General features: G+C 37.9%; 1 protein-coding gene across 1 annotated transcript; it reads left to right on the forward strand.

Annotated features, from left to right (window-relative positions):
* The first annotated feature begins 6,340 nt into the window (after window positions 1-6,340).
* Window positions 6,341-7,063, forward strand: LOC107697378 (olfactory receptor 10A4-like). Its single transcript, XM_016498154.1, has one exon. The coding sequence runs from the start codon at window positions 6,341-6,343 to the stop codon at window positions 7,061-7,063; it is 723 nt and encodes a 240-aa protein (XP_016353640.1).
* Window positions 7,064-11,732: the final 4,669 nt, after the last annotated feature.

The following is an 11,732-nucleotide window of genomic DNA, read 5'->3' on the forward strand; positions in this document are numbered from 1 at the left end:
GCTGTGCGCAAACAGAAACACACACACACACACACACACACACACACACACACACACACACACATATATTAATTTATAAAAAAAACAATAAAAATAAACTCCCCAGAAAAAAGGGCACTTTCTCTCGAGTAAGAAAAAGGGCAGGTGCTCGAGCCCCCTCTGATGTCTATGTCTGCACGTGCCTGTTGAGCAGCAAATCAGAATATTAGAATGATTTCTGAAGGATCATGTGACTGCTTTGAAATCACAGGAATAAATTACACTATCAGTTATTTTAAATACTACAAATATTTCAAAATTGTACTGTTTTTGCAGTACTTTGGATCAAATAAATGCAGGCTTGGTGAGCAGAAGAGACTTCTTTAAAAAAACATTACAAATCTTATTGTTCTAAAACTTTTGACTGGTAGTGTATTTTACAGTAAGTTTGAATAGCTTATTTATATAAACATTTAGGCTGTTTTTTTTCAGCATGATTAATGGCATATACAGTAAAACATACAGTCACTAAAATGCCACACATATCATAACATCATAACTACTTTAAAGAAGTCCATAGCTCATAAAGTGTATTAAAGTGAAGTTCATAAAGAAGTCCAAGAATATAAATCAAAACAAGCTTTTCATTTTGAAGTTATGGGTGATCGTTGAATACAAAAAGAGAAAATGCACACCACTATTACTGTGTACACAATATTAATATAATAAAATATTAATATTAAATAGTCTGTAAAATAAGGTTTACCCAATTATTCTGAAAGGGAAAAATAAACCCCCTTTTCTGTGACATAGCATGGCTTTCTAACAATTTATTTCTAACATCATTGTTGGATTCTCTGTCTAAACTGGTTTAACTGCAACAGATGGTTACTAAGATCTGATTTTTCCTGTGTTAAATGTTATAAAGTTGTCTGTTTTCTTAAAACTCATTTGTATTCACCACCTCTTGTATTACACATATATGTTAATGGAAGCATTCAAATGCAACCGCCTTTTAAATCTGCTTCTGTAGACATTTTAATTGCAAAGAATGTGTTAATGAACTTATTCCATTTGCAGTTTGATCTCTGCTGTCACATGTCTCCAAGTGTTACGGGGCTGACGAGACGTGAGACGTGTGGATCCAAGTGCAAAGCTTTATTAATAGACATGGTAGAGACAGGCAAGGGTCAGACAATGGCAACAGGTATATAGAGGGCAAGACACAAGAATATTCCTAGGGCTAGCGTGGGTCTACGATCGGCGAACAGAATCAACAGGGCGAGACTAGAGGGATAAATCCAGGTACACAGGCAAAGATCAGAAACCGAGAAAACAGACAAGGCAAGACTAGGCTAAGACGAAGAAACTAAAGCAGGCTCCGTAACGTAGCTATCACAACTAGCGATATGCGCATACAATACTCGGCAGTGAATGGTTGTTTGAGGGAGTGTTGTATAGTGAATGTGTGATTGGTTACAGCTGTGTGCATTCAGTGCAATGGATGATGGGATATGTAGTCCGGGATGACATGCAATAGTTTGTGTAGTGCGAGAGTCAATGTAATGGAAGGGTGACCTCTGGTGGTGATTGAATGTAAGTCCATGGACAGGATTCGTGACACTAACTATGCACACAGTGATTGGCTGATGGTCTCTGTCAGAGATTTATTCATAGAAATATTGTAGAGCGCAATATTATGTTGCCACATTCAAATAAAGATTTTAAAATGCAGGCTAAGTGTCACTAATTAAACCAGTAGGCTATATATTCAGCTAATTGTCAGCCTCTTATATGTATGCTTCTTGTAAACAATTAGTCAATTTGCATTAGGGCTGCCCTTGACTAAAGATTTTTCTGGTCGACTAGTCGTTCATTTTAAGCATTAGTCGACTATTAGTCGCACTTTTATTAATAAGTCATATAAATCATTATAATGAGCCTTTAAGAAAGCGCATCCTGTTTGCTTTTATTATTTCACAAAAGCGCAACTTTTCGTTGTTATTCTGAGTGCACACGAATAAACGTAGAGTCTTTACAGATACAAAAGATGCATTACTCTTATCTGTATGACCAAAAATGACGAAGTATTTTAAGATCAAATGATCGCACGAGCGCCTCCATCTGTCATGCAGTAGCCCAAGCACGCTACTGTTCAGCTTCCACACTCCGCACAAACACGTGAGCACTTTTTTCTAGGCTAACATTAGATTGAGCTGCCATGTAAAGTTGCTACTACATACATTTTTCAGATGATAAGCCATATTTGAGGTCGATGAACGTTAGGACTAAGGAGAGCATATGGATGTCCTGCCCGATGTACTATATTACCACATAGACCAGCCTTTAACGATTTGTCCGTCACAGACTGCGTGATTTCGCCACTTCATGTGGATTTTTTTTTTCTGCGACTAAGCGACTAATAAAATTTTGGTAATATGCATATAAACAGCCTTTTAATTAGCAGAGTAGAATAATCATGGCTGATAGTAAGACATGCAAACATAAAAGAAAACCAAACTGGACGCGAGAAAAAGCTAGCCTATATATTAAGGATATAATAAAATATTTGGAGTTGGGATAACCTCCAAACCAAAGCGATACCTTTTTAAAAGCTCATTATCGTCAAATGTTTCTAAAATGTTTATATTCCGAGGTAGATTGCTGGCAACAGCCATTTTAGGATAGTTCACATTTGGTCTTAGTGACTTAGGAGTCCTCTTCACTACTCCTAACGTTTCACAGATTTATGAGCTAATTTTAGCGCTAAAACGCTTTGTGAAATACTCTTAGAACAAAAATTTAGGAGTCCTAAATTTAGGACTGACACGCCCATTATTTTTAAGATTTTCTCCTAAATCGGTGAGTTATGAGCTACTTTTAGCCTTAAGATGTTTTGTGAATACAGGCCCTGGTCTAGAGCGCTCAGACTAGGCCAAATGTTCAACTTCCAACAGGACAATGTCCCTATAAACAGCCACAGACAGTAGACCACCACGGCGGGGCAGAGGACCACCACGGCGGGGCAGAGGACCACCACGGCAGGGCAGAGGACCACCAGAACCAGACAGTAGACCACCACGGCGGGGCAGAGGACCACCAGAACCAGACAGTAAACCACCACGGCGGGGCAGAGGACCACCTCGGCGGAGCAGAGAACCACCACGGCGGAGCAGAAAACCACCAGAACCAGACAGTAGACCACCACGGCAGAGCAGAGGGCCACCACGGCAGAGTAGACGGGACCGAAGATCCCCACGGCGGAGCAGAAGACCACCAGAGCCAGAAAGCAGACCACCACGGCAGAGGAGAAGACCACCAGAGCCAGACAGCAGACCACCACGGCGGAGCAAAAGACCACCAGAGCCAGACAGCAGACCACCAGAGCAGGGCAGAAGACCACCAGGCCAGAGCAGACTGAGCAGAAGACCACCAAGGGGGAGCAGAAGACCCCCAGGCCAGAGCAGAAGACCACCACGGAGGAGCAGAAGACCACCAGGCCGGAGCAGATGGGACTGAAGCCCACCAGGGCAGAGCAGACAGAGCAGAAACCCACCACGGAGGGCCAGATTGATCAGGAGACCCTGGCAGATACTGAGACCTAGGAAAAGTAGAGATACGAGAGACAGGCAGTGCATTCACGGTAACAAGGATCAAGGCAGGGAACACAAGTTCATTAAAGGTTTTCATGGCAGTGACAGACAGAGATGAGAATTCCTGAACGGCCCTTGTAGCTGCAGCAGAACAGTCAGTAAGTTCACAGACAGCATCTTCAGGTGTGACAGATAAGGCAGAGAGTTCAGAAACAGCTTCTTTGGCTGGATTGAGACAGGGCAATAGTTCGCAAATGGCCTCTTTGGCCAGTTCAGGATGAGACAATAGTTCGTAAACGGCCTCCATAGCAGCCTCTTATATGTATGCTTCTTGTAAACAATTAGTCAATTTGCATTAGGGCTGCCCTTGACTAAAGATTTTTCTGGTCGACTAGTCGTTCATTTTAAGCATTAGTCGACTATTAGTCGCACTTTTATTAATAAGTCATATAAATCATTATAATGAGCCTTTAAGAAAGCGCATCCTGTTTGCTTTTATTATTTCACAAAAGCGCAACTTTTCGTTGTTATTCTGAGTGCACACGAATAAGCATTCACAGTAACAAGGATCAAGGCAGGGAACACAAGATGTTCATTAAAGGTTTTCATGGCAGTGACAGACAGAGATGAGAATTCCTGAACGGCCCTTGTAGCTGCAGCAGAACAGTCAGTAAGTTCACAGAGAGCATCTTCAGGTGTGACAGATAAGGCAGAGAGTTCAGAAACAGCTTCTTTGGCTGGATTGAGACAGGGCAAGTAAGACATGCAAACATAAAAGAAAACCAAACTGGACGCGAGAAAAAGCTAGCCTATATATTAAGGATATAATAAAATATTTGGAGTTGGGATAACCTCCAAACCAAAGCGATACCTTTTTAAGAGCGCTCAGACTAGGCCAAATGTTCAACTTCCAACAGGACAATGTCCCTATAAACAGCCAAGACATAGTAAGCTTTGGGGACGACTCAGTGAATGTCCTTGAGCTAGACTCCAGACTCTCTGGAAAGACCTGAAAATGGCTGTCCACCAACAGTCACCATCCAACCTGTCAAAGGATCTGCAGAGAAGAGTAACAGACCATCCTTAAATCCAGGTGTGCAAAGCTTGTTACATCATATCCAAAAAGACCTCAGGCTGTAATCGTTGCCAAAGGTGATTCAGTATTGAATACTTATGCCCCTTTTTTCATTTATATTTTTCTTTTTAATACATTTGCAAATTTATCACAAATCCAGTTTTTGCTTTATCATTATGGAGCATCGAGTGTTGATAAAAAAACAAAAAAAAGTTAAAGCAATTGAGGCTGCAACATAAAATGTGGGGGGGGGAATTAAGGGGGTATACTTTCAAAGATTGCAGTTCAGGATTTTAAAAGAAGTTCTCACCAAGGCTGCATTTATTTGATAAAAATGCAGCAATATTGTGAAATATTATTACAATTTCATATTATTTCAATTATTATATAATATATATTAGTAATATTATTATATTATTATATGTTTAAAACAGTTTTGCTGCATGATATTTTTGTGGAAACTGTTGCATTAATTTTTTTAGGATTCTTTGATTAATAGAAAGTTCAAAAGAACCAAATTTATTTGACATCTTTTGTAATACTGTAAATGTCTTTACTGTCACTTTTGAACAATTTAATGCATCTTTGCTGAATGAAAGTATTCATTTCTTTAAAAAACAAAAAAGTTTTACTGACCCCAAACTTTTGAAGGATATTGTATGTTATATATAAATAATTATTTATTATTATATATAATTTATTTATTTTATATCATAAAATAAATCAGTGGGTTGTTCTACAAATATTAAAGTTTTTCTCTTTCAATTACATTTTTTTTTAGCTATATGATTTTGCCAATTTTTTCATAATGCCTTATCCCTCTGTCTTAAAGGGAAACAGATCACAATGAACCTGTCATAAGAAAGAATACATAAGGAAAGTGGTTCGAGCGATAAAAAAGTATAATAAGTGTACATTTGCACAAGACACAGGTTGAATGGCACAAAATTGTCTAGAAGAATGTAAGTCTTGATCATGCCAGGCACAAGAGAGGTGCTGAGAACAAGATCAACCAAAGCCAGATTACCAACAGCCATGAACTTTGGGACATGCAGACGGTGGTCATAGAAAATGATGGTGATCAGAAATACATTGCACATGTACATTGCACATGCCTTTATAATGCATAATTGCATTATCGCTCTGGGAGTTTTTATTGTTGTTACAAAAATGAACACAAAAATAAACAGACTAATTAGTGACGATCAGGTACACCATCATTAGTCTCACATTAATTAAGTAAAAAAACACTAATGAATGTCTTTTCCCTTAAGACATTAAATATTAGATACAGGAGATTCTTTCATGTTTAACGACACCACTGGAGGAAAAACTGACCTATATATTGCCCACAAATGTTCTCAAGTTAACACTCAGAATTCACGGAGATCCTGGACTGTGAAGCAGAGGCAAAAACTGCAGGGAAGACAACAGCATCTGCATTATACACAAACCACAGCATCATTGTTGCATGTATGTATACGATTATGAAAATAACTGAAACATGTCAAGTGAAGATTTTCATTGTTATATTTCTGGTTGAATGTCATAAAGGTGTATGTCCTCAAATAACACCGATGTTAAAGGTGATTTGTGAAGCACAGACTGTTTGTGACTGTTTCTCACAGGTATTTGGTTTCTCACTCACTAAAAGCAAAGCAAGCTGCAAGGAAGCTGGGTTGTAAAAAAAAACATGATCAAGACTTACATTCTTCTAGACAATTTTGTGCCATTCAACCTGTGTCTTGTGCAAATGTACACTTATTATACTTTTTTATCCCTCGAACCACTTTCCTTATGTATTCTTTCTTATGACAGGTTCATTGTGATCTGTTTCCCTTTAAGACAGGAGTCTATAAACACAAACACCAGAATGGCTTATATAATCAGTGCAGTTTGGTTCTTTGTTTCTACTACAACACTCTGTTGCACTTCATCCATTCCAACTCTCTCATTTTGTGGCTCTCTTAATGTCAACAGCTATTTTTGTGATTATGCTCCTGTTTTAAGACTCGCTTGTAGCGATACAACATCCCAGTGGAATTGTGCCACTGCTTTAACTATACTCTTCATTACTATACCTTTCATTTTTATTTTCTCGACCTACATGGGTATACTGACTGCTGTATTTAGAATGAAAAATAATCAGAGCCGTTATAAGGCGCTGGCCACGTGCACAGAGCACCTCATATTAGTGGCCTTGTTCTTCATTCCTATTTTTATTATCTTCAATCTTGGATTTTTTGGAATGATTATAAACCCAAATATAAGAACAGTGTGCCTGTCTTTTTCATCCCTCCTCACACCCTGCGTGAATCCCATCCTCTACTCATTGAAAACTAAAGAGATTCAAAGAAGGCTTCATTCATTGTTAACCCGGAGACTGTCTGTTCATCCTCTAAAAAATGCACATTAATGTACAACATTGAGATTATTTATACTGTTATTTTGGAGGCTTTCTGTGTTGCTTCCTGTATTATTTTGTGGTCATTTTAAAAAGCTTTTTTTCCAATAATAAAATTAAATCTCTGATTTTACTTTTGTTCTGCAGTTAACTTTGTTCAGCTTGCAGTATTTAGTCATAAAGAACACATATCCATGTTTTCCTATATTGTGCAACATCTCTATACTGTATTCAGCCAGGTTTTGTTTGCTCTTTGCTTTCAAACATTTTAAATTATGTAAATCTCCATGTTAGCCAAAACCCCCGCAGCCTTATTCTACATGTTTATTACCACACACATGAATAAAGTGTTTCTTTTCAATAACTATTTTGTTTAAAGGGGTCATGAACTGCATTTTGTATTTTATAATATTCTCTGAGTGTGATTTGTGATGAAAAAAATCATAATTTAGAAGTAAGAGGCTATTTTTTTTATATCCTGTTTTTGAGCCTCTCTGCAGAACAGTCTGTTTTTATAGGTGGAGCACATTCAAGTAAATGCCCGCTGCTGTGATTGGCTAACAGTTTCGCTTATTAAAATAACAAACGGACTTTCAAAGATTGCTGCTGTAACATACTCAAAACAAAAAAGTGAAAGTGAAAGTGAAGTGACGTGTGGCCAAGTATGGTGACCCATACTTGGAATTTGTGTTTACTGTTTACTCACACAAATTATGTGTTGCGACATTCCCCTTGTCCAAATACCCACACTTGCGGTCTTGGCCAATTGAGAGTGCGTGCCCAAGACTGTCCCAGGTCTTAAAAACGCCAAAGCGCAGTGGCCTTAACGCACACTAAATCCACACTATCTCCAGAGTGGTATTCTGGGCTTAGTGCATCCCATAATGCATCATGTTGTGGAAATAAATCGTGAGACTTTTTGCCGAGATCTCGCGAGAGGTTACGGAAACCTTTCCAATGTATGTTAAATATTAATAATAGTTAGATATTACATATAATTTGGTAGTAAAAACAATGAGTAGTGGTGCTAATTATTTTGTACAACATTTGCAACTGCTTTTTTATCACTTAATTAGAAGCACCACAAAATTAAATAGTGTCATCTGTTACAGGGACTGCTGAACAGTCATTTAGCCTAGAAGTTGATTTTAAAATGCAAAGTATTGAAAATAAAAATAAAGCTCTGTAAACACTTGCATTTTTACAACACTATAAGTGTAAAGGTTTTACACACACTTGTGGTCTTCATGCTCACTTGAACACTTGGACCAAATACAGGAAATACATCATATAAGTAGTCAAGTGGTCAAGTGCGGTAAAGACCGCAAGTGCGGGTATTTTGGACAAGGGGATTAAGGATGTGCCCGAATAGTGAATCCGAATTCGTAAAGGCACAGAAAACGAATAACGTGTTCTACGGAAGCCCTAAAGAGAATATATACGAGATGGAAGGCAAAAATATATTTCAATGCTTTCTCTCGCAAGTATATCATTGGGTAATTATACTGTATATAAATTATAATAAATTCATCAGGAAGCCGCTATTAATATGCGGGGCATTGAATTCACTTTTGAATGCGCACCCACTTTTTACTTTCACTTTCGAGATTCATGATCACACGTACTCTGTGTATACTATGGAGCGCCAGTACTTACCACACATTTCACAAGATTAGAATTTTTGTCAGTGGTGCTCAGGATCTGCAAATCATTCGCCATTGTCCTATCAGTCATCTCTCCTTTGTTTATGTGGTAATTTAAATTTTATGTACTGTAATGTAACCGGGTACCGCTAGCAAGCGGCTAACCAAGTCCCTTTAGTGGCTTCGTAGATCACGTTATTCGTTTTCTCTGCCTTTCCGAATTCGGATTCACTATTCGGGTACATCCCTAAAGGGAATACTGTTGGATCCACTCTAGTCAGACTCAGCACTACCATCATCGTTTACATTCAGTCTCTCTGAAAAACCTGCATCATACTGTCTTGTTTAAAAATGAATCCGTAGCAAAGTAAAGCAAACAAACAAAGTGTTTCACTGACATGATCTGGGGCCCGTTTCAGGCCAGGTCCACACATACACGGGTATTTTTATAAACCGAGTTTTTCCTTCTTCCGTTTTTAAAAAAATCTCAGTCTACATGAAAACGCAAAAGCATGCTATGAAGCACTGTCAAGAGCATGCCAAGCCAACAGGTGGTGATATAATCTCAACCGTAAAGCCATGTTGGCCAATCAGAAGCCTGAAAAAGTTTCCAGTAGGCGGAGATAACAGCGCATGCTCCGACGTCACAAGCCAAAATCTCCGGTTTCGCTGTCTACACGTTAACACTGCAACCGGAGTTTTTGAAACTCTTCACCCTGGCAGGAGTTTTCAAAAATGTTCTGTTTCAGTGACCTGGTGCTGCATTTGCGTGTGGACGAATGGCCAAACCTCATAGAAAAAGCTGCGGTTTTGAAAATACCCCCGTTCGTGTGGAAAGGGCCTCAATAAGGAGGTTCAACCAAACTTGAACTCTGAATTGACTTATCCTGAGATGGGAAACTCAGAGTTTTCGGGTTCAGAACAGCTGAATTGAGTTAGTTCAATCAATACGTAACTTTAATTCTTAATCACTGTTATAATATCAAATGTAAAAACTGGCAAAACTGTCAATTATTGAACTAATATAAATTTTCATGGTATCCTACAGGTAAAAGAAAAAAAAAGAACAACAAAAAAAAAGCAGCTAAACACAGAGGCGGACAGTAGTGAAGTATTTTTACTCTGCTGTAAAAGTACTTTTCAGGTGTCTGTACTTTATCAGAGTGTTTTTCTTTAGAAAACTTTACTTCACAACATTCCAAAGCATAATATTGTACTTTTTACTGCACTACGTTTCATATTAAATATAATTTAATACTCAATTACATTAGAAATCTATTACTTTCTTACTTTTACTCAAGTAAAATTAATTCAAAGATTTACTTGAGTACAAGAAAGTACTACATTGTTTATGTTCTTAAGTATTAAAGGTAAAACGAACAACAACTTTTATTTATGAAATGAAGTGCAGTAAAATGTATGACATTATGCTTTGGAATGTAGTGAAGTAAAGTTTTCCAAAGAAAAACACTCTGATAAACTACAGATACTTTTTTAATTTTCTTGAGTAAAGTAAAAATACTTCACTATACTGTCCGCCTCTGGCTAAACATGAAGTAAAAACTTAATTCCATCAGGCAAAGCTTTAAGCATAAAATGTTCATGGGTGTAGGCTACATGACTTTACAAACATTTTGTTGTGTTGAGAAGTATACAATACTTGATGTTCAATTAATAGTAATTGCTTATTATAATACATGTAATGTGGAATTGCACCACTAGGGGCACTAGTGGGAAATTGTGTTGAGTAATGCGAGATACGAGAATAAAGGACAAGGTTTGAGTGTTTGATATATATCGTATGGAGTGTGTTCTGTTAACGTGTAAAAACACCACAAATTGGCGATGAGGATGAGCACTTCAGTGCCGAGCCCGCCCCCGTTTATTCCTGTCAGTGGGGAGCCACCGATTCCAGTTGAAATGTGGCAGAAAATCTTACATAATTACATTACAGTTATCCAGGCAACCGGAGATGCATGGCCGGAGACGCACAGACGAGTGGTCTTGCTGCATTGCTTGGGGACGTAAGGCCAGCGCCTGTTTTATACTCTGCCAGACCAAGGCACTACTTTTGATAAAGCAATGGCTGCACTTCAAAAACACTTTGTGCCTACAGTTAATGTAGTACCGTGGTGCTGGCACACGTTCAGACAATGTGTAATACAAAAAAAAACAAAAAATAAACAATACCAAGTATTGGAGGAATATTAACATTCAACAGGGAAAAGAATAACTGTTGCTTTTGTATTTGCAGGAAATAAAGATGACCAAATAAATTTAAGAGCTGTGGTGGTGGTTACGACATATATCTTCAACTACCCTTCCATCTGACATCCTTCCATTCTGTAGTAAATCAGCTCAAAAGGGAAATATTTATGACTAATTATAACTGGTTATGATTAATAATAAATATTTAGATTAGATCTTCGAATTAACTGTAGCAGAATCAATATTACCATTACTTGATCTGTCCGTCCACCGAGCAGACAAAATAATCATTTATCAATTCAAAGAAAGATTATTTTCCTGGCCAAGGAAGAATACTTTCCTTATTTATGCAGTGCTAGCAGTAATTTAACATATGTAGCAAGGGTTCAAAACATTCATTGACTTCGAATTGTGAGCAGCAAACAGAGGCAATCGATCGTGAATATAAGGGATTTAATAAATGAAACTATATCTAACATATAACTAACTAAGCAAAACACATATATACAGAATGAAACAAAGTAAGGAAAAAGAGAGAGGAGAGTAAAAGAATGGCAGTATTTTACATCAATCTTAAACACAACCTAATGAGAATCATCAGAGAATCAAAAATCACCGTAAAAGGGGCTGAAACTTAAACACGCATCTAAATAATTGTAAACGGTTACTTGCATTGGCTTCGATCGCTGAACAACAGTTCTGATGTGGTAGACAACGGAGGTCTTTGATGAGTTCGTTAGGAGTGAGCTGGAAGTTTACTTCTGGTTCTTCTGAAGAAGGAAAAGTCCACAGCGACTCGAAGTTACTTGAAGATAAAAACTGCCAGAAAA

This window comes from Sinocyclocheilus anshuiensis, unplaced genomic scaffold (genome assembly GCF_001515605.1).
Source record: "Sinocyclocheilus anshuiensis isolate Anshui unplaced genomic scaffold, SAMN03320099.WGS_v1.1 scaffold939, whole genome shotgun sequence".
In the NCBI taxonomy this organism is placed as follows: Eukaryota; Metazoa; Chordata; class Actinopteri; order Cypriniformes; family Cyprinidae; genus Sinocyclocheilus; species Sinocyclocheilus anshuiensis.